This window comes from Moschus berezovskii, chromosome 2 (assembly GCF_049115385.1).
Source record: "Moschus berezovskii isolate FMDL1 chromosome 2, NW_MosBer_1.0, whole genome shotgun sequence".
Taxonomy (NCBI): Eukaryota; Metazoa; Chordata; class Mammalia; order Artiodactyla; family Moschidae; genus Moschus; species Moschus berezovskii.
The window spans coordinates 45,652,088-45,675,403 of record NC_142461.1 but is presented as its reverse complement, the minus strand read 5'-3'; the positions used below and the strand labels follow the sequence as shown (position 1 = coordinate 45,675,403).

General features: G+C 36.5%; 1 protein-coding gene across 1 annotated transcript in view; it reads left to right on the top strand.

Moving 5' to 3' along the window:
• BMPR2 (bone morphogenetic protein receptor type 2) overlaps window positions 1-23,316 on the top strand; it is a 159,291-nt gene that overhangs the window by 114,105 nt on the left and 21,870 nt on the right. Inside the window, exons 4-8 of the mRNA XM_055397814.2 lie at window positions 10,654-10,764; window positions 11,820-11,911; window positions 14,816-15,046; window positions 16,108-16,222; window positions 22,664-22,824. Coding sequence (XP_055253789.1) covers window positions 10,654-10,764; window positions 11,820-11,911; window positions 14,816-15,046; window positions 16,108-16,222; window positions 22,664-22,824 — 710 coding nt within the window. The remainder of the gene's footprint in view (window positions 1-10,653; window positions 10,765-11,819; window positions 11,912-14,815; window positions 15,047-16,107; window positions 16,223-22,663; window positions 22,825-23,316) is intronic.

Genomic DNA, 23,316 nt, shown 5'->3' with positions numbered 1-23,316 from the left:
AAATATGTTCAGGGGAAAGAAAGGAACGTAAAAGAGAAGGAAAGATAAAAAGATGAATTGTAAAAAGGAAGAGTCGAGAACATAAGAAAGAGAAGTGTCTGTGTTGGAGAATAGTACTGTACCAGCCACAGTTTTTCTAAACTCCCCTTTGGCTTCATCACTGCCCTAGGTATTGTGTCACTTTACCACCCTTCTCTCACTGTCTGAGGAGTGGGGTTTGTACGAACTGAGCAAATATCTATGAACAGTGTGAGTGGGAATAATCAATGATGGATGAGTTGATGATCTTTTCATGGAAGACCAGACGTGCTGTTTCAAAGGTCCCTTTTAAAGAATTGTCAGATATAACATGGTAGGTGCTTTGAGGGATGACGAAATAGTTTGGAAACTATGAAATAGGTAAATTAAGGCTTTAGATATGTATTAAGGATGGTTTTCTGAATGGCGCTAATTACATATAAACTGTCCAATAAGACATATTTACCTCTATCCTGTCTCTCAATCGCCAAGCTTTTGTTTCTTCTCTGTTCTGTCGCAGTTCATCTTTTATTAGCTCTGGCCTTTTTGGTTGCTGCTACTGCTACTGCCTCTGCTGCCAAAAAGTAGAAAACATGAGAGTTTTTCGTTTGTCTGCTTGGTTTGATATTTTTCTCTTGTCAGTAAAATTGGATAGTTTAAAAGTACTAAATATAAGTGAAAGACCAAATGTATATATCTGTGTAATATTTCTATGATGCTTGATAGGGATTAGCTACAATGATCTTTTAATTATGATTATTGTAACTCTTAGGCTTGTTGCAAGGAAAAATAACCTGTTACATAGAAGAGCAACCCTGAATGAATTTCATCTGCACATATAACAGTTAAATCGTGAAAACGTACTTCTGAATAACAGATTCACAGCACAAAAATTTTATTTATATAGAATAGAGAAATGGCCAAAACTAAGCAGGTAGAAAATATAATACTATTATGAAAGCAAGGAAATGATTATTACAAAAGTTAGGATAATGGCTTTTTCTGGGAAGAATAAAGGCTACTATGACCCAAGAGCAGGTAAGGGTTTTGGGGGAACCTAGATGTTCTATTTCTTGGCCTTGGTGGTAACTACATGAGTATTTACTTCATAATGGTACACCAGACACTGCATTTGTATTATGAACAGTTTTGTGTATGTGGATTATGTTTTGTAATAAAAATGGTTTAAAAGAAGGAAGCCAATTATGGGAAAAACTAGGAAACAAATTTAATAGGAAAAAGATAGCTGTTCTTAATATGTCTTACTTTGCTTTCCTTATAAGAACGGGCCCAAGTTATGATCATAATGAAAAGAACATCAGTCAGAGGGGCAGGAGTTATTTGTATAATGCAATTTATATTTTGTTGTCTAGTTGGCAAATGACTGGAAGATACAACTTCCACTTTTATAGTCAGGTTATATCATGTTCATTTTCTGAAGGATCTTTAGTATGAATTCTGGATTTCTAAATATCATTTATATGCCAGTTAGAAAAATTAACTAGCGATCTCTTGAGTGATTTGACTTTTTGGTTTGATTCTGTATTGTGAGAATTTCAATTTGCTTTTGGTTTGTTTTACATAATGAATATTGGAATGATTATATTTCTGTTTTAGGCTCAAATTATCTTTTCTCACTCAATTAGGTTATTGATTTCTAAGAAATAGAAATAATTATTTTCAAAATAATAATTTTTTTTCCAGCTGTTGTTTTTTAATTTTCCAATTTAGAAGCAGACTGTTGCCATGGTTTAAGGACATTATTAGGATGGCACAAGTCTAACAGAGTTTTTGTATAAGCAGAATAAGCTTTTACATGTCTACAAACCCGACAATTGGATTAATTTCTAAAACTAGCATAGGATCAGGCCTATGGTACACAAGCATTTGATTTATATGCAGAGGTCTAAGAAGTCAAGAAAACATTATAAATGATCATATGAATCAGGTCCAGCATCTTGGGCAAGCTGTCTACCTCTGATGTCGTCGTCTTCTCATCCTGGTGTAGTGTAGTTTCTTCTGAAAAAAGTCTTTCCATTCCCGTTGGAGACAGTCCCTTAAATTATGTCTTTTTCTAGTCCTGGTTGCAGGTCATGAGGCATCTGATCTTCATCCAAAGATGGATCACTGAGATAAGCTTCAGAAACAAACCTAGGGTGCTCTTCAAGATTAAATTTCTGTTTTAGGCTCAAATTATCTTTTGTCACTCAATTAGGTTATTGATTTCTAAGAACTAGAAATCAATGAAAGCTTTTGAAAATAATAGAAATAATTATTTTCAAAAGCTTTTGTGTGCAGTAATGATACTTTTGTTTTGTCATATCTACATGTAAAGCTGAAAAATGAAATCTGAAAAAAATAGACAATTACATCCTGGTAGAATTATACCAAAGATATTTTGAGAACATGTCTAATGATGTTTCTTTATACTTTTATGAAATTTTTTTAAAGGTAGCATAGTCTTCAGATTAATCTATATCTCCTGTTTAATTATATTTACTGAGAATTTTAACCTATTTATTTAAATGTTGATTTTACACTTACTTAATGACTTTATTCCAGTGAAATATAATTAACTTTGTTATTTTTAATTTATTTCTTAATAAGCAAAATCCTGCAATTCAGTCTTTTCAATCACAAAGCAACTATTTTAAAGATATTAAAATTATTATAAAGTCTTACATACAAGTTAAGTGTTATAGATTTTGAATACCTTTCCTTTGTTTTCTTTTAAAAAGTTTTTATAGGGAAGCAGGTTAATGCAGTTTGTTTCTCTTTCTGTCTTTCGTTTTCTACTATTCCTTTTATAGTTCAGTCATAGAATGCCTAAACTCAACAGAATATGAAATGTTTTGTTTACTGTTGTGATTTGTTGTATTTTTTTCTTACAGTCTAGTTCTGTTTACAGTGATTAACAAGGCAGTTGAATTTAAAATTATCTTAAATATTCAATATTAAATACCATCTTGGGAAAAATAAGAAATCTGCCTCCACTCAGTTTGTTTTTGGCACATTAAACATAAACATTAATCTGATTATGAATATGGTATAGTTGCCATTCCAAACATAATAATTAAAACAAGTCAACATTGTTTATTCCTTGTAAAAATATTTGTTCAAAACACTGAGCTGCATGATATATCATCGTTACTGGAACAGTATTTAGCAATCTGAATTATTTTGCTGAGGAATTCACTTAACTCTGATCACTTTAATTGTTTTGATTTTAAATGTTTTTCTCTGCTTTTATGAGAAGCACATGCTTAAATTTTTCTTTAAACTTAATCCCTAATTTGCCTTTCTGCACTGAAGTTGTAAAAGATTAAGGAGCCAACATAAGCAGTTTGTGTTATGTTTAAGATTTCCTTTGTTGCTTACTGCACATGCAACAATGTTGTTCTTTCTTTGACACAGACCCAGACAAAGGCTAAGTGTAGCAAGGAAGCAGACAGCACGCCTCCAGTAGTGGCCCCTGCCTGGCTCCAGGATTTGTAAACAGAAACATCCCAGGCTCCAGTGAGGCAGACAGCAGTTCCCTGTCTGTTCTGCATTCAGGAAGTGCTTGCTTTTACAAGCCCAGACATTGCACACAGGCATATATAGCACTGTTTACATTTGGCTGAGTATTTAACTGAAAAAGCTAATGAGGAAGAAGAGGGTGTATTAGAACTATCAGGACACAACAATTTCAGGGATAGCTTATATATAGCATATATGTTTCTTTTAAAAATATTTTATAAAACGAAAAAAAAAGTTTAGAGTTTTTTTGGTAAATGCTTCTTTTATTACACACATGTGTGAATACACATATTGAAATATTTTTCCTGGAAGTTTTTCAGGGATTTCATATTTTAGATCATGTGACATATCCTGAAAGCTTTTAATTTAAAGTATTTAACCATTAGCATGATTTTAAAATGTTTTAAAATCTGTTTTAACACCCTTTTTCCTTATTATTATGTGGATTAATAATCTCTTTTAGATTTTGCATTATTTTATGAAATGTTTAACTTTTTTGTGTGAATTTGAGAGTAAAAGCACAGAGAATGCTGAACCTTCCGGAAAAAAAAAAAAACTAGAAGAGTTAAACAGAATTTTGGAGTTAGAAGGAATCCAAAAAGTCACCAAGTATAAATACCTTTTAAAAATGGTTTTATTTAAATAGCAAAATTATAGGAACACACAAAAGACAGACAACATTAAAAATCTGTTATTACATGTAGTACAACTCTGAAAAGCATAGTAAATTGGTAGAATCTACTGTATGATAAAAATGTTACAAACACCATTCAGCTGCTGTCAATAAGAAGCTTGCTTATTTTTAAAAAAAAAAAGTCCAAGTGGTGGTATTGTCCAGAAACATTTAACAGGTTTGTTTATAACTGTTATGACGTTAAACTGCTGAAACTTGTTCAGTGAGACATTTTGACTTGCATTTGTGCTTTTGTCCACATTTATATTAAAAATTGACATACAAGTTTAAATGGAAAAACTGCCAATACCTGATTTCCGTCTTCTACTTTTCCACTGAGAATCCTATCTTTTGACTCCACAGGGGGAAATAGCTAATATTCAGAATTATGAATAACAGGAAGGAAAGGGGAAAAAATTTTTTTTTTTTTATAATGTATGTTTTCCATCAGAGTGGGTTCCTAAGCTCATTTTTCACACATGTAGCATACTGGTTGAATGCCTTTTGGCATAATTGTTACCCATTTGGCATGGGTAACACACAGGTTTGTGTCTTCGGTAAAGGCCAAACACACAGGCTTCATTTGCTTCGTGCACTGTGAAAGTGCAGATTTGTTTTGACTTCCTGGGTAATTTCTCACACCCAATATTGAAGAGACAGTTTGGAAATCAAATTTCAGTAAACTCCTAACAATGTCTACTTTTATGGACTGCTGCAGTACTGAGTCTCTATCAATTAATTTTCTTTACTATTAGCAGCCACAATAGATGCTACAAAATTTTTCATTAAATTTTTTCTATTTTTAGAAAAGTCCCTTCAGTTCAGTTACTCAGTCGTATCCAACTCTTTGTGACCCCATGAATCACAGCATGCCAGGCCTCCCTGTCCATCACTAACTCCCGGAGTTCACTCAAACTCATGTCCATTGAGTCGGTGATGCCATCCAGCCATCTCATTCTCTGTCGTCCCCTTTTCCTCCCACCCCGAATCCCTCCTAGCATCAGAGTCTTTTCCAGTGAGTCAACTCTTCGCATGAGGTGGCCAAAGTATTGGAGTTTCAACTTTAGCATCAGTCCTTCCAATGAACACCCATGACTGATCTCCTTTAGAATGGACTGGTTGGATCTCCTTGCAGTCCAAGGGACTCTCAAGAGTCTTCTCCAACACCACAGTTTTTAAAAGTGTGTTTTCTTAAAATTTATATTCATTTATAACAAATTAAGCTGTCTGTTTTTAAAACCTGAGCTAGATTATAAAAACCTTAAGGCAAGCATATTGACGACATAAAGAAGCGATTGCAAAGGATGAGATGGAAAAATTGGAAATCAGATGCAGTAATCCAGGAAAACTCAAAGGTGTGAGAATCCTTAATAGTTCTTGAGAATATCTGCTTCAGTTCAGTTGATATCCAAAATTATGGCCCAGTCATGTAGAAATTTGCTCCAGTATGTTTAGTTTGAGAAGGCATAAAAAATACACACTTTACTTTTAAGAGCATTTTATACAAAATGCTTTAAGTTAAAAAAAAACACATTTAATTGTAGATACTCACTATCTTTGTTTTTAATTGTGTTTATTTTTAATGGATTGATGATTGCTTTACAATTTTGATTTCTGTCATACATCAACATTAATTAGCCATATGTGTACATATTCCCCTCCCTCTTGAATTTCCCTACCACATCCCACCCTTTCCCACCCCTCTAGGTTGTTTCAGAATTCCTTGAGTCATACAGCAAATTTCCATTGTCTATCTATTTTACATAGGTTAGTATATATGCTTCCATCCTACTCATTGTCTTTTAGCAAGATTTTTTGCTCTTCTGTATTAATCATTTTTCCGTGGTTCTACTGGGCAAGGTAAATTGCCCCCCCTTTTTTGGAATGGGTAGAAATAAGGAGCTTAATTTTGAATATGTTGTTTAGATATCTCTAAAATATTCAATTCGGAATATAAAGTATATTTGTTAAAGGAACTGTATGTACATCAGTTGATTGCTGTTGTTGTTCAGTCTCTAAATCGTGTCTGACTCTGAGACCCCATGGGGTGCATAACGCCAGACTTCCCTGTCCTTCACTATCTCCCAGGATTTGCTGAAACTCATGTCCATCGAGTTGGTGATGCCATTCAACCACTCATCCTCTGTTGCCGACTTCTCCTCCTGCCAACAGTCTTTCCCATCATCAAGGTCTTTTCCAATGAATCAGCTCTTCGGATCAGGTGGCTAATCAGGTGGCGCTTCAGCATCAGTCTGTCCAATGAATATTCAGGGTTGATTTCCTTTAGGTTTGACTGGTGTGATCTTGTTGTCATCGAGTCGGTGATGCCATCCAGCCATCTCATTCTCTGTTGTCCCCGTCTCCTCCTACCCCTAATCCCTCCTAGCATCAGAGTCTTTTCTAGTGAGTCAACTCCTCGCATGAGGTGGCCAATGTATTGCAGTTTCAGCTTTAGCATCAGTCCTTCCAATGAACACCCAGGATTGATCTCCTTTAGAATGGACTGGTTGGATCTCCTTGCAGTCCAAGGGACTCTCAAGAGTCTTCTCCAGCACCACAGTTCAAAAACATCAGTTCTTCGGCACTCAGACTTCTTTATGGTCCAACTCTAATATCTGTACATGACTACAAAGTAATGTCTCTGCATTTTAATACACCACCTGGGTTTGTTACAGCTTTTCTTTCAAGGAGCAAGCTTTTAAATTCATGGCTACAGTCACCATCAGCAGTGACTTTGGAGCCCAAGAAAATAAGTCTGTTACTGTTTCCATTTTTTTTCCATCTGTTTGCCTTGAAGAGGTAGGACCAGATGCCATGATTTTAGTTTTTTGAATGTTGAGATTTAAGCCAACTTTTTCATTCTCTTCTTTCACCTTCATCAAGAGGCTCTTTAGTTCCTCTTTGCTTTCTGCCATTAATTGAAGTCGCTCAGTCATGTCTGACTCTTTGTGACACCATGGACTGTAGCCTACCAGGCTCCTCCGTCCATGGGATTTTCCAGGCAAGAATACTGGAGTGGGTTGCCATTTCCTTCTCCAGGAGATCTTCCCAACCCAGGGATTGAATACGGGTCTCCCATATTGTAGGCAGACACTTTACTGTCTGAGCCACCAGGGAATTCCATTCTGCCCTTAGGGTGGTATCATATACATATCTGAAATTATTCATATTTTTCCCGGTAATCTTGATTCCAGGTTGTGATTTATCTAGCTTAGCATTTCACATGATGTACTCTGCATATAAGTTAAATAAGCAGGGTGGCAATATACAGCCTTGACGTACTCCTTTCCCAATTTTCAACTAGTCCATTGTTCCATGTCTGGTTCTGTTTTTTGTGTGGTTTTTTTTTTGACCTGCATATAAGTTTCTCAGGAGGCAGGTCAGGTGGTGTGGTATTCCTATCTCTTTAAGAATTTTCCACAGTGTGTTGTGATCCACATGAATTGTTTAAAAAGTGAAAGTCACTCAGAGGTGTCCAACTCTTTGTGATCCCATGGTGTATACATTCCATGGAATTCTCCAGGCCAGAATACTGGAGTGGGTAGGCTTTCTCTTTTCCAGGAGATCTTCCCAACCCAGGGATTGAACCCAGGTCTCCTGCATTGCAGGTAGATTCTTTACCAGCAGAGCCACAAGGGAAGCCCAAGAATACTGGAATAGGTAGCCTTTCGCTTCTCCAGTGGAATGCAGTTATTTAATCCATATATTCCAGAAATCATCTGAGTATATCTTAATAAAGAGATTTTCGAGGTGCATTCATATAATTATTTGTACACAGCTAAATAGTTGTGTCAGATAAAAGCTTGTGAGTTCTAGCTCCTCAACATTGGTTTAGATAATCCAAATTTTGACTCTTCCTACAAGTTTCCTGTTCAAGAATGTCTTCATTTAGGCCAGATGTGAAACATAGTACCTTGTATTTCCATCCCTGTGGTTTTTCTATATCTGGCTTGTGCAGAGGATATCACGCGTTTTGTTACTTGTAAATTCAACTGTTATGTTCTTATCAAGCATGTTTAAATCACACCCCTTAAAACGTCTGTCAGTGGCTCAACTACCATTTTTAGGACTGGGTACATAGCTTTTCTCTGGTATTTCAGGTTTTCTTTCCATAGTAAAGAAACATATAATGACTACAAAATCTATTGAATTCCACTACAGAATAAGATGGATTTTTATTTACATTTCTGGCCCCTTTGTTTTTAAATCTTTTCCTCATTATTCAAAGATAATGCCATATTTATTAATTTTGCTAAATAAAATGTGGATCTTTTGCAGAAAGCCTTACCTGATTATGGTTCTCATGGTAGCCATTGCTTTGTAATCTGTAAAATGTCATTATCAAAACCATTTACATATAGATAATGCTGAATAGGCTGCTGTTTGAATAAATATACAACTGTGAGGAACATTTTTTGATTTACGACTGCATTTGTTCCTTATCGAATCTGTTCTTTTTTATTTCTGCAATATTCTTGTTGGCTTCATTATCAATGCCAAACTTCTCATAAACACCATTCCAAAACTTCTGGTTTCACATCAGTCTGATCTGTCTAGCAATGATTTTTCAACAGCTTACGGCTGTGCACAACAGTTTAATTATATTCATACTTAACATCTTTTAAAGGTTTTTTTAAAACATCTTTTTTTTATCCCTCCCCTTCTGTAGATCATTCTAAATAAATTATTTGATTACCCTATGTTGATGATTCTTCGCCTGGTCTATTTGATTTATTATTTGCCTATTTTAGTAATCTTTCAGTGTTTTTATAATCTTAAAATGTCTTGTAGTGTTTTTAAGACATTATTAATTCATGTATGTGTTTGAATTACACAGGAAAATAAATATCCATTTAAATAATTAGCCTTTCTAATTTGGAAGTAGGAAACCTTTGTTTCGTATTAGATTTGTCAATTTTATTAATCCAGTTAGAGCACAGCTTCATTCTATCAAAAATAAATTTTGTCTGTCACATTTGCTACTGATACTTTGTACATCCACACTGAATTGAATCTCGGAGACAGTTTGTGTGAAATGAAAGAGAATAACTTTTTTGCTTTGCCAGGCAAAGGGGGCCATAGCCAGCTAATGCCCTCAAAACTGTGTCCTAACCTGGGAGAGGTGGTTTGTGAGTAGTCTCTCAGTCAAAGAGTGGGGTTGCCAATAAAGACCTGGATTCCTGCAAGGCATGCATTCCTTCAATTTAGGATTCATCTGGTGGTCTCCTGATGGGATTCTGGGATTCTGTGTTAACTGTGATCTTCTCTCTGGAATGAAGAATGCTTCATCAACTAGTTAACGTGTTCCATTTGGTGGAAGTTTTAGTAGTGTAGAAGAACTCAAGGATATTAATGTGTATATTCCTTGAGGAGGAACCAGGACACTGCTCCAAAACTGCACTATTGTTTCTTGAGTGCTCCTCCATTTCTCTGCAGCCTCTCACTTTCTTCATTAGCAACTGTTTGAATCTATCCTTTGAAACTCAGGGGAAGTCTTAAAGGCTGAATGAAACCTGTTTCTTTCAAACGAGGGGACATGGGGTTTTGTGTCTAGAAACACTACAGGGTCCTTCTTGGTTTAACATTGGTGCTTAAATTCCAGGCAGGTACTTCTTTTTAAATGTTACATGAAATTGGATTTAATTTCATGTGTCCTTTTATTATTTCATTATAAATTGTAGTGATTTCCTAAGTTTTTACCTTGGGAAACTACAAGTAGAGGAGCAAATTAAATCCAAAGTAAGTGAAGAAAAAGAATAAAAGTTACATGAGGGATCAGTTGAGTTGAAAACAGGAAATTAACAGAGAAAAAGCAACAAAACCAAAAGCTGTTTCTTTAAAAAGATCAGTAAAAATTGATAAACTTCTAGCAAGGCTTCTAAGATAAAATTTTAAAAATAAATAATAATCAGAAGTGAAAGAAATGTCATACCTACAGATCCCATGGATAGTAAAGGAAAATTACAAACAACTTTCTGTTAACAAATTCGATAGCTTCAATGTACTGGACCAATTCCTTGAAAGGTACAATCTACCACAACTCACATGGGGAGAAATATATAATCTGAATAGGTATTTGTCTATTAAAAAATTCAATAAATAATTAATACTTCCTTAAACCAAAAGTACCAAGCTGAGATGGTTTCACTGTTGAATTCTAGCAACTGTTTCAAGAAGAAATGATGCTGGTTATGTACAACTTCTCCTAGAAAATAGAAGCACAACTACCAGGCATATCAGTGTTGTGGGTCTATATAAAATAATTTGATTAAATATATATGCAATTTTTAATTATTACAAATTTGTTATTAATTTTTCTTGCTTTTCCTTTGATGCAAAAACATTGCTGATTTGACTGTATATTGATATAGCCTGTCTGTAGGTAGTTAGCAAAATACCAGAAAGAAAGGATAACTATATTTAAAAATTTTAATTTCTTTTAGGTCCACCTCATTCATTTAACCGAGATGAGACAATAATCATTGCACTGGCATCAGTCTCTGTATTAGCTGTTTTGATAGTTGCCTTATGCTTTGGATATAGGATGCTGACAGGTAAAAATGCAGGTTTTTTGTTCTGTTTATTATTTATTTTGTAATGTTTATTAAACATCGTGTTTAATCAGAATTGATTTTCTTTAAAAATCCATTTTTCATTCTAAAAAGCATCTGTTTGCTGCAGTAGCCCTGGGGCCATCCTTCTGTCTTAAACTTTTCCCCCTAGTTTTTATGAAAGGTTTCAAATGTATATAGAATACTCATTACCCAGCTTCAATGATTGTCACATCTGTATATCATCTATAGGCCCACTCACCCTTCCCTTCCATGCTGTTGGATTATTTTGAAATAAATTGAAAGTATCCCTTATATATAAATATTTTAGTATTATGTCTGGAGTATAAAGACTTAAAATATATATAACCACAATACCATTTTCACATCTAAAAATAACAATAATTAAAAATAATTCCTAATCATCACCCGTCTGCTACTGCTGCTTCTGCTATGTCATGTCAGTTGTGTCCAACTCTGTGCGACCCCATAGATGGCAGCCCACCAGGCTCCTCCATTCCTGGGTTTTCCAGGCAAGAACACTGAAATGGGTTGCCATTTCTTTCTCCAATGCATGAAAGTGAAAAGTGAAAGTGAAGTCACTCAGTCATGTCCGACTCTTAGCGATCCCTTGGACTACAGCCTACCAGGCTCCTCCGACCATGGGAGTTTCCAGGCAAGAGTACTGGAGTGGGTTGCCAGTGCCTTCTCTGCATCAGCTGTCTAGTTGGTTCTAATAAACTTTTGATTTGATAAGCTTTCTAGGAAATGCGCACCCATTCATTAATTTGAATAATTTTAATAAAACCTTCCTTGATATTTCTGTCCATTTCTTAGGGTTTTACACTGGGTGTACTGGAACCATCTCCCAGAGTTCAGCTTTCATGTTAGTAAATAGTTTTAGTAAATAGTTTTAGTCCCATTGATATTAGGTATAAGTTACTCTATCTATCCTTCTGCAGATCTTCTATTTAACTGTAATATATAAAAATGTATAATAAATATTTTCACTTTTAAGAGAACCACTCATTAGCAAGTTCTTTTTCTAATTTCTGTAGGAGACCGCAAACAAGGTCTTCACAGTATGAATATGATGGAGGCAGCAGCATCAGAGCCCTCTCTTGACCTAGATAATCTGAAACTGCTGGAGGTAAGTTTCAGATTATGGACTGTTTTTTTTTTTTTTCCTATCCACATAGTACATCTGAGACAGTGATTAATTCATTTATTCAATGACTATTTATTATAAATTTCTTCAAAGCTCTGAGAATGTTGGTGACCAATACAGATACATGAGGCTTATATTGTAGTGAGAAGGAGTCTACAAGAGGGTAAATAAATAAAGGTACAGTTGACCCTTGAACAACATGGGTGTGAACTGTATGGGTCAACTCGTACACAGATATTTTTTCAATAGTAGATATTACGACACCATCCATATTTGACTAAATCTGTGGATGTAGAACCATGGACCGGAAGAGCCATGTTTGTATGAAGGGTCACCTATAAGCTATATGTGGATTTTTGGACTATGTGGAGATTAGGTGTCCCTAACCTCACATTGTGGAAAGGCACTATATATTTCAAGTAGTAGTAACTGCTATGGAAAAAAAATGCAAATGAGATGAGAAAGTTACAGAAAGGGGTTAGTAAGGAAAGTATAGTAACAAAGGAGATAATCTTTGAGTAGAGACTTGAACAGAGTATGGAAATAAAGACATCAAATTCTCAGAGAAAATGTACAGGCAAGGAATCCATTCAGTTCAGTTCAGTCACTCAGTCGTGTCCGACTCTCCGCGACCCCATGAATCACAGCACGCCAGGCCTCCCTGTCCATTACCAACTCCCGGAGTTCACTCAAAATCATGTCCATTGAGTCGGTGATGCCATCCAGCCATCTGATTCTCTGTCATCCCCTTCTCCTCCTGCCCCCAATCCCTCCCAGCATCAGAATCTTCCAGTGAGTCAGCTCGTCCATAGCAGATGCCAAATAAACATTACTTGTTTGTGTATGTATTATGTATTGTATGCTGCTAAGTCACTTCAGTTGTGTCCAACTCTGTGTGACCCCATAGACAGAAGCCCACCAGGCTCCCCCGTCCCTGGGATTCTCCAGGCAAGAACACTGGAGTGGGTTGCCATTTCCTTCTCCAATGTGTGAAAGTGAAAAGTGAAAGTGAAGTCGCTCAGTCGTGTGCGACCCTTAGCGACCCCACGGACTGCAGCCTACCAGGCTCCTCCATCCATGGGATTTTCTAGGCAATAGTACTGGAGTGGCTTGCCATTGCCTTCTCCGATGTATACAAATATTATGTTTTGCATAAAATTAAATTTTCATTTGGTAATATCTCAGAACCTGTGTTAAAAGTCTCACCATGATGAATGTTTTCAAGCCGTTTATTAGGATAACTGAACTATAATGTCTAAACCAGAGACTGTTAAATGATAGATATGGTATATAAAACATTTTAAGAAGTTCCTTTTTGGGAGGAAAATACAATAAAAGTGAAAAGCAAAATTCAAAAAAGGTATTTCAGTGCATAAAGAACTGATAAAGAGCTGGTAGAAATCAACATGAAGTAAACAATCCATTAAAAATAGACAAAAGAGATGAATTATCAATTCACAGAAGTAAGTATGCCTAGTAGTAGTAGTGGTAGTCGCTCAGTTGTGTCGGACTCTTTGAGACCCCATGGACTGTAACCCACCAGGCTCCTCTGTCTGTTGAATTCTTCAGGCATGAATATTGGAGTGGATTGCCATTCCCTTCTCCACAGGATCTTCCTGATTCAGGAATCAAACCTGGGTCTCTTACATTGCCGTCAGATTCTTTATCGTCTGGCTTCCCTGGTGGCTCAGACAGTAAAGCGTCTGCCTACAATGTGGGAGACCTGGGTTCGATCCCTGGGTTGGGAAGATCCCGGGAAAAGGAAAAGGCAACCCACTCTGGTACTCTTGCCTGGAAAGTCCCATGGACAGAGGAGGCTGGTACGCTTCACGGGGTCACAAAGAGTCAGACACGACTGAGTGACTTTACTTTCTTTACCGTCTGAGCTACAAGGAAGTATGCCTAGTAAATGTATAATAATATGTCCAGTTTACTATATTGGAAAAAATATGAATTAAAACCATTAGGATATTATTCTGGATCGAGTAAAAGAAACACTCCAACCATTGGTGATTTAACTTTGCTTTAATACAGCCTTTAAAGGGCAATCTTATCTGTTTGTAAAAATTTAAATTAGGAATAGTGAATGAAATATAACAAATAATCATTAAATAAATGGTGGTAAACTCCTAAGCTTTTTTCAGTAAAAAGGCAGAGAAGTTCCAAAAGCCAGAAATGAACAGTTGCAAATCGCTGGGGGTTTTATTTGAGTATTTTTTTATTGTGTTGTACTAGAATCTGTGAATGTTATATTGTGAAGACTCTGTATTCTGTTTGGTTCTTATAAAGTGTGTTCATTTCATTGTTGGTTTTGGTAGGCAGTTATCTTGGTTAGGCATATTACAAACTTATCTCTTGTTATTGATCCTTTACCTGGAGTCTGTCCCTTGCATTAATTGGATTTCCCACTCTCTGACTCTCCTTTTTGGAATTCTGCCTTCATTCTCCATTAGCAGTGGTTGCTCTAAATTCTGTTCCCTGGTATCTGAGGCAAGAAAGATTTTCTATTGCAATTTTTGATCCAATACAAAGTGCAGATTTTAGCCTGCTCAGAGACTGAACGCTATAAAATGAGTATCTCACCCTATGTCCTTTCTTTCTTTTAAATGTTAACACCCTCAGTATCTACCTACTTTTGTTCATTCCACCGCATTTTTAGATTTCTTTTAAAAAATTTTGTTCAGAGTTTATAATTGTCATCTGTGGAAGGGATGGTACTTGTTTCTGAGCTGTGTAGGATGCCTAATTTGTTAGTTTATTGATAATGGAATAAATCAGACCAAGCATTAGAGACCTGTTGGATACATACAGATTTATACTTTAGTAAATTGGATTGTTCAGTTGTGAAGAAATAACATCTTGCTTTTTTTCAAAACAAACTTACAGCTGATTGGCCGGGGTCGATATGGAGCTGTATATAAAGGTTCCTTAGATGAACGTCCAGTTGCTGTAAAAGTGTTTTCCTTTGCAAACCGTCAGAATTTTATCAATGAGAAAAACATTTACAGAGTGCCTTTGATGGAACATGACAACATTGCTCGCTTTATAGTTGGAGATGAGAGAGTCACTGCAGATGGACGCATGGAGTATTTGCTTGTAATGGAGTATTATCCCAATGTAAGTTCTTCTTAAAAAGTTTACTGGCATTTATGTTAATCGGATGTGTAAGAGGATCCCTGTTACATAGAGAGTTGCTGGTTTGCAAACTGTGTATAAATGGTGTACTGTGAAATAAGGGTTTTATCCCAGAATGTGAATGAAACTGTTCAGTGCCCTGAACCTCTGTCACTGTGTCTCTGCCTCTCTGTCTCTCTCTTAGCAAGACTTCTTGATGAAGGAGGCAGTGTTTTGATTGACATTTACTCTGATGCATGCTCTTTATCTCAGCCTGGTAATAGAGAATTTATGGATGAGCACTTTGAGTAGCAATGACATATATTTACAAAAACCTTCTGATTGTAAAAAAGTTTTCTACTTTTCTACATAATTTCTACATAAAGGGATAATTTGGTTTTGTCCTGGTAAAAGATACCATGTAAAGAAACAGTTGAAAATATCTTAAGTTGATAAGTGAAGTAAAGTGAAAATTGCTCAGTCGTGTCCAACTCTTTGCAACCCCATTGACTTCTATAGTCCATGGAATTCTCCAGGCCAGAATACTGGAGTGGGTAGGCTTTCCCTTCTCCAGGGAATCTTCCCAACCCAGCGATCGAACCCAGGTCTCCCGCATTGCAGGCATTCTTTACCAGCTGAGCTATAACAGAAGCCCAAGAATACTGGAGTGGGTAGCCTATCCCTTCTCCAGGGGATCTTCCCGACCCAGGAATCAAACCAGGGTCTCCTGCATTACACGCGGGATTCTTTACCAACTGAGCTATGAGGGAAGCCTGATAAAGAAGCCTGTAAAATGAAATTAAATAACCTCTTCATAATTTTTAATACTGGAGGCATAAAAATTAATAATGTCAAAATTCTACTTTTCATTCTCTCTTCCTTTCTCTACCCACAGAGATGTCTTTTCTTACTTCAGTGTTCTGAAATGTCATGATTCATTGGACCTCCTTTGAATCCTGACATATGCAGATCCCTTTGTACAGCTGCTCACTTACCTCCTCATGTTCAAATAAATAATTCCACTTTTTCTCCCCTTCCCCTTTTACTTTTTTTCCTCCTTATAGGGATCTCTATGCAAGTATTTAAGTCTCCATACAAGTGACTGGGTAAGCTCTTGCCGTCTGGCTCATTCTGTGACTAGAGGATTGGCTTATCTTCATACTGAATTGCCACGGGGAGGTAAGACAATGACAAGAAGATGCTGAAAAACATATGGGGACACAATTCACAAGGGAAGCCTTATTTGTATCTTCAGAGTAAAAGTGTATTTTATATTACAGCAGATGTATTATTAGCCAGTTGTTTAAAAGATCTAGTGTGAGGAAATGTATTTGAAATTTAACAAGAAGAATAAGAAAAAGAACTTCGTTAGCTAAGTCATGGATTCTAATAGATTTTAATGAAAGCTATGAACACTTTCCCTGTAAAGATACATGTATGGGCATACTTTAAAAAATATTCTTGTGTTTGTAGGGGTTCGCAATCTTTTGAAGTTCCTCTCTGGCTCTAGGTTAAGAACCTCTTAGCTGACTGCATTGTATTTTCCTTGTATTTATTTTTCTTATTTAAATGAACTACAAATGCATTGTTACTTCTTTACACACACATTCTATAGTTTGGTTGGTCTTTAGTATAAAACTCAAATGTATCTTTTTATAAGTCAGTGCTTCTCTTAGCTAGCATTCAGTTCAGTTCAGTCGCTCAGTCGTGACCGACTCTTTGCGACCCCATGAATCACAGCACGCCAGGCCTCCCTGTCCATCACCAACTCCCGGAGTTCACTCAAACTCATGTCCATCGAGTCGGTGATACCATCCAGCCATCTCATTCTCTGTCGTCCCCGTCTCTACCCACCCCCAATCCCTCCTAGCATCAGACTCTTTTTCCAGTGAGTCAACTCTTCACACGCGGTGGCCAAAGTATTGGAGTTTCAGCTTTAGTGTCAGTCCTTCCATTAGGTTTGTTCAGATTTATCAGAGAGGAAAATATAACAGATTTCAATGAGAGTGACTGTTTTTTTCCTTTCTCATGTAAGAATCTAGAGAGAGACAGTGTTCACATTTTTTTTTTTGGCAGCACCATAGTAGTATTAGGGCACCAGACTCCTGTATTTCTCCTCCTTTTATCTTTATATGTGGCTTATGTTTTCAGGATCACCTCATTGTCCATCATGCTATATGCTAATCAGAGAAAAGGGAGAATAGAAGGAATTGCCCCTTTTTAACCTCCAAAAGTCCCACTCTTGTGCTTATGCTTTCTTTCCCAGAGCTTAGTCCATGCTTTCCCACCACACTTAGCTGCAAGGGATGTTTCAATGCAGTGTGTGTTTGTTAGTTATAGCTAGGTGCATTGCTGCTTCAAATAACGAGAAAGCATGGTGAGGAGTCAGTCTTTGCCAATGTGTCAATACTGAGTGGTTGTATTATGTTAATACTGAGTGTAGTGGTGTAAATACAGTTTTATTCAGCTTTTATGTACATTTTTGCTAGTTTTCCAATGCATCTTTTTAAAATATATTTGCTTTCTTCACTTTGTTTCAAAGTACACCTCATATCATATCACAGACCCCTCAAAATTAGCTTTGCTATGAAACTCTGTCTTTGCGTTTACATCCCTTACAGCAATTTTCTTGCCATACATTCTTTTTTCAATTTCTCTGACCTCTGTAATGAAGAGAATTTTTAATATATCAGTTTCTTAGATCTTTGTTCCATTGTATAATAGTGTGGATCATCTTTTTTAGCTGTTGCTTCATATATAAATAATTTCTTCTGAATAATTTATCAGTTCATTTATCTTGACATCTTGCTTTTCTTGAATACAGAATTGTTCAATGTTATTGCCTGTGTCAGCAACTTGATGCACTTATTATAGTGTGTTAGCTTAGTAGCCATTTGTATTGTGTTTCTTTATTCTTAAATACTATAACTCCTTTAAAGAGCTGGCTTAACACAAAAATTAAAATACCATCCTAATCCCTCTTTTCAAGGCTCGCATGATTCAGAAAGTTTTCCAGTCAAACTTTGGCTGGAAAGAATGATTGCCATCAAATATGAGTTTTATTTAAACACAGATTATATTCTTCAACATCACCTTATATTGTTACTAAATGGTTAACCTTAAATAAAAAAACAACTGAGTATATGCTATTGTAAAAAACATCAGTATAATAGCTATAAGAAAGCCTTCCTCAGCGATCAATGCCAAGAAATAGAGGAAAACAACAGAATAGGAAAAACAAGAGATTTCTTCAAGAAAATTAGAGATACCAAGGGAACATTTTATGCAAAGATGGGCTCGATAAAGGACAGAAATGGTATCGACCTAACGGAAGCAGAAGATATCAAGAAGAGGTGGCAAGAATACACAGAAGAACTGTACAAAAAAGATCTTCATGACTTAGATAATCACGATGGCGAGATCACTCACCTAGAGCCAGACATCTTGGAATGTGAAGTCAAGTGGGCCTCAGAAAGCATCACTACGAACAAAGCTAGTGGAGGTGATGGAATTCCAAGTGAGCTATTTCAAATCCTGAAAGATGATTCTGTGAAAGTGCTGCACTCAATATGCCAGCAAATTTGGAAGATCAGCAGTGGCCATAGGACTGGAAAAGGTCAGTCTTCATTCCAATCCCAAAGAAAGGCAATGCCAAAGAATGCTCAAACTACCGCACAATTGCACTCATCTCACACGCTAGTAAAGTGACGCTCAAAATTCTCCAAGCCAGGCTCCAGCAATTCATGAACCGTGAACTCCCAGATGTTCAAGCAGGTTTTAGAAAAGGCAGAGGCACCAGAGATCAAATTGCCAACATCCGCTGGATCATGGAGAAAGCAAGAGAGTTCCAGAAAAACATCTATTTCTGCTTCATTGACTATGCCAAAGCATTTGACTATGTGGATCACAAGAAACTGTGGAAAATTCTGAAAGAGATGGGAATCCCAGACCACCTGATCTGCCTCGAGAAACCTGTATGCAGGTCAGGAAGCAACAGTTAGAACTGGACATGGAACAACAGACTGGTTCCAAACAGGAAAAAGAGTACGTCATGGCTGTATATTGTCACCCTGCTTATTTAACTTATATGCAGAGTACATCATGAGGAATGCTGGGCTGGAAGAAGCACAAGCTGGAATAAAGATTGCCGGAAGAAATATCAATAACCTCAGATATGCAGATGACACCACCCTTATGGCAGAAAGTGAAGAGGAACTCAAAAGCCTCTTGATGAAAGTGAAAGAGGAGAGTGAAAATGTTGCCTTGAAGCTCAACATTCAGAAAACAAAGATCATGGCATCTGGTCCCATCACTTCATGGGGAAATAGATGGGGAAACTGTGGAAACAGTGTCAGACTTTATTTTTGGGGGCTCTAAAATCACTGCGGATGCTGATTGCAGCCATGAAGTTAAAAGACGCTTACTCCTTGGAAGGAAAGTTATGATCAACCTAGATAGTATATTAAAGAGCAGAGACTTTACTTTGCCAACAAAGGCCCGTCTAGTCAAGGCTATGGTTTTTCCCGTGGTCATGTATGGATGTGAGAGTTGGACTGTGAAGAAAGCTGATCGCCGAAGAATTGATGCTTTTGAACTGTGGTGCTGGTGAAGACTCTTGAGAGTCCCTTGTACTGCAAGGAGATCCAACCAGTCCATTCTGAAGGAGATCAGTTCCGGGTGTTCATTGGAAGGCTGAAACTCCAATACTTTGGCCACCTCATGCGATGAGTTGACTCACTGAAAAGACTCTGATGCTGGGAGGGTTTGGGGGCGGGAGGAGAAGAGGACGACAAAGAATGAGATGGCTGGATGGCATCACCGACTGTATGGACATGAGTTTGAGTGAACTCTGGGAGTTGGTGATGGACAGGGAGGCCTGGCGTGCTGTGATTCATGGGGTCGCAAAGAGTCGGACACGACTGAGCGACTGAACTGAACTGAATTATTTAAAAAATATTTTCCACAAGTCACTTTGGTCAGAATGGCTATCATCTAAAAGTCTACAATTAATAAATGCTGGAGAGAGTATGTAGAAAACCGAATCCTTTTATACTGCTGGTAGAAATATAAATTGGCACAGCCACTATGGAGAATAGTATGGAAGTTCCTTAAAAAACTAAAAATAGAGTTACCTTATTATCCTGAAGTCCCATTCCTGGGCACATATCCAGAGAAAACTATAATTCAAAAAGATACATGCATCCCAATGTTCATTGCAGCGCTATTTATATCCAAGGAATGTACTTGTCCATCAATAGATGAAGATAAGGAAGATATGAGATATATAAAAGGGGAATATATATAAATTATACACACATATAGAGGGAATATTGTGTTATGTGCTTACTCAGCCATGAAATAATTCCATTTGCAGCAACATGGATGGAACTAGAGATTATCATACTAAGTAAATTAAGCCAAACAAATATCATAGGATATCACTTACATATAGAGTCTGGAAAAAAAAAAAAGATATAAATGAACTTATTTACAAAACAAAATAGACCTACAGATGTAGAAAACAAATTATGATTACCAAAGGGGAAGAGGGGAAAGCATATGAACTTCCGTAGTTGTGACTCTTGGGCTCTAGAGCCCAGGCACAGTAGTTACTGCACATGGGCTCAGTTGTTCCACCTTTTATTTCCTTTTTAATAGTTTTAGAAAGTACTACCCTAGTTTCCCCTCTGGCTGGTTCACTGACTCATTGCGTTGTTCTTCACATTATTAAGCTAGTTTCCCTAGTATGAGATAATTTAGCTTAATTATTGGTTTGGTGTCATACAAACATTTCAGGTGTCTCTATAAATTTTCTTATATGAATATCAGCTCAAGATTAAACCATATATACTTATGTTCTGGTTTTATCCAGAATAAGAAATGCAGCTCTTTTATGAGTTGAGTGAGCCATGTTAGTACATACTTTGGAAGACTGGACCAGGAAGTAAGAAGGGGGAAAAATCAGAAAGAAATCAACTCTTAGAAACCTAGTAACTGCTATTTTTCTTCCAATTATGCTATTGCGTTTTCCTCCCCATATCAAAGGAATCTTTTTTTTCTTTTGAGCTTTGTATTTTGTTTTGGGGTATAACTGATTAACAGGGTTGTGATAGTTTCAAGTGAATAGAGAAGGGTCTTAGTTATATTCATCCATTCTCCCACAAGCCCTCCTCCCATTCAGGCTACCACATAACATTGAGCAGAATTCCATGTGCCTTACAGTAATCCTTGTTGGTTATCCATTTAAAATATAGCAGTGTGTACATGACTATCCCAAACTCTCTAACTATTCCTCCCCTGGCCCTGCCAGTAAGTTCATTGTAAGTCTGTGAGTCTCTTTCTGTTTTGTAAGTAAGTTCATTTGTATCATTTCTTTTTGATCAGAGGAATCATTATCTTCTGTCTTTGGTTTTATTTTTGGTGAAATCGCAGTTTAATACATGTTAATGAGAGTAATAAATGTAAATGCTGAGTCTTTTTGTGCCTAAATGTAAACATTCTGTTTGTATTTATCATTGACTTTGTTCTCGTTGCTCTATTTCTTTATATAACTAAGGAGTTATTTTAAATTTTTAGAATTGTACTATAGAATATTTTTTCCTTTTAAGAGCTGTGATTTTATTTCAATATAAGATTTATATAAAGTTTTCTTTTTAAAATTTTATTGAAGTATAGTTGATTTCCAATGTTGTATTAATTTCTCCTGTACAACAGAGTGACTCAGCTGTACACGTATATTCTTTTTCATATTCTTTTCCATTGTAGTTTTTCACAGGACATTGAATATAGTTCCCTGTGCTATACAGTGGGACCTTGTTGTTTTTCCGTTTTATATATAATAGTTTGCATCTGCTAATTCCAAACTTCCAGTCCTTTCCTTCCTTCCTCCCTCCTCCATGGTTTTCTTATCAAGAGGAAAAGAATTATATTTTAGTTAGGGGCCTTGGTTGGATATATTCTTTCAGGCAGTGTGTGTGTGTCTGTGTGTCGGGCCTTTTGAATTCAGGCAGAACATGTCTTCTCTCTGCCTTCGTAGAACATAAAAGTCTTCTGATAAACAAATAACAGAATGAGTATAATAGTATTTTGTTTTATAAAATTAGAAAAGAATCCATTGCAAAACTGTTTGTAGTTTGAGTTGAAGAACTGTGGTGGGCTTAGATATAGAGCTAAGCCTCAGGGCAAAACTGGGATTTTCTGTCATAGGTTATAAGATACATATACCAATTTCAGAGCCAGCCATTCCAGTTTTACACTGATAATTATTTTAGGTAAATTTACTTTTTGTTTTTACCAAATATTCCTTTTTTTATTGCCTCCTTTTCCTACTAGAGGGAAAAAGAAAGGACCAAAGTCTAGTATATGTTAAAATTAGAAGCAAGATCCTATTGACTAGAAATTGCAACTGAATGTTTAAAGCTTAATTAATTATAGATGCAAAAGGAATTATGTTGTGAAATATAATGAAAACAGTGAGGATTGTGAGTTGTAATTTTTATTTACGTACTTTTTGTTATTAGAAAAGTATAGGGAAGAAAAAAAGCAGTCTTTATATTACCTTCCTGCTCATTCAGTAGTGCAATTGAAGCATTAATAAATATTTGAAAACTATCCAAACAGATCATTATAAACCTGCAATTTCCCATCGAGATTTGAACAGCAGAAATGTTCTGGTGAAAAATGATGGAACCTGCGTTATTAGTGACTTTGGATTGTCCATGAAGCTGACTGGAAATAGACTGGTGCGCCCAGGGGAGGAAGATAATGCAGCGATAAGTGAGGTGAGTGTAGACAAAAGGTATCACACTGACATACTTTCAAAATATAATAAATTGAATTAAAAAATCTACTAACTACTCAGGACGGTTGTCCTTATCCAATTATAGCATGTTAGGAATTACAGAATTAAGATACACAGAAAACACTGCATGAAGTTCATCAATTCATTGTGGAAATCACTGCCATTCCAACAAACAAATGTCAAGCATTAGGAGGAATACTGTTGACGGGGCTTCGCTGGTGGCTCAAATGGTAAAGCATACCTACAATGCAGGAGACCTGGGTTTGATCCCTGGGTTGGGAAGATCCCCTGGAGGAGGGCATAGCAACCCACTCCAGTACTTTTGCCTGGAGAATCCCATGGACAGAGGAGCCTGGTGGGCTACAGTCCATGGCGTCGCAAAGAGTCAGACACGACTGAGCAACTAAGCACACATAAGCATAAGCACTATTCACTAGGATGACTGAATCACAGCTTAATTATTTCAAGAGGG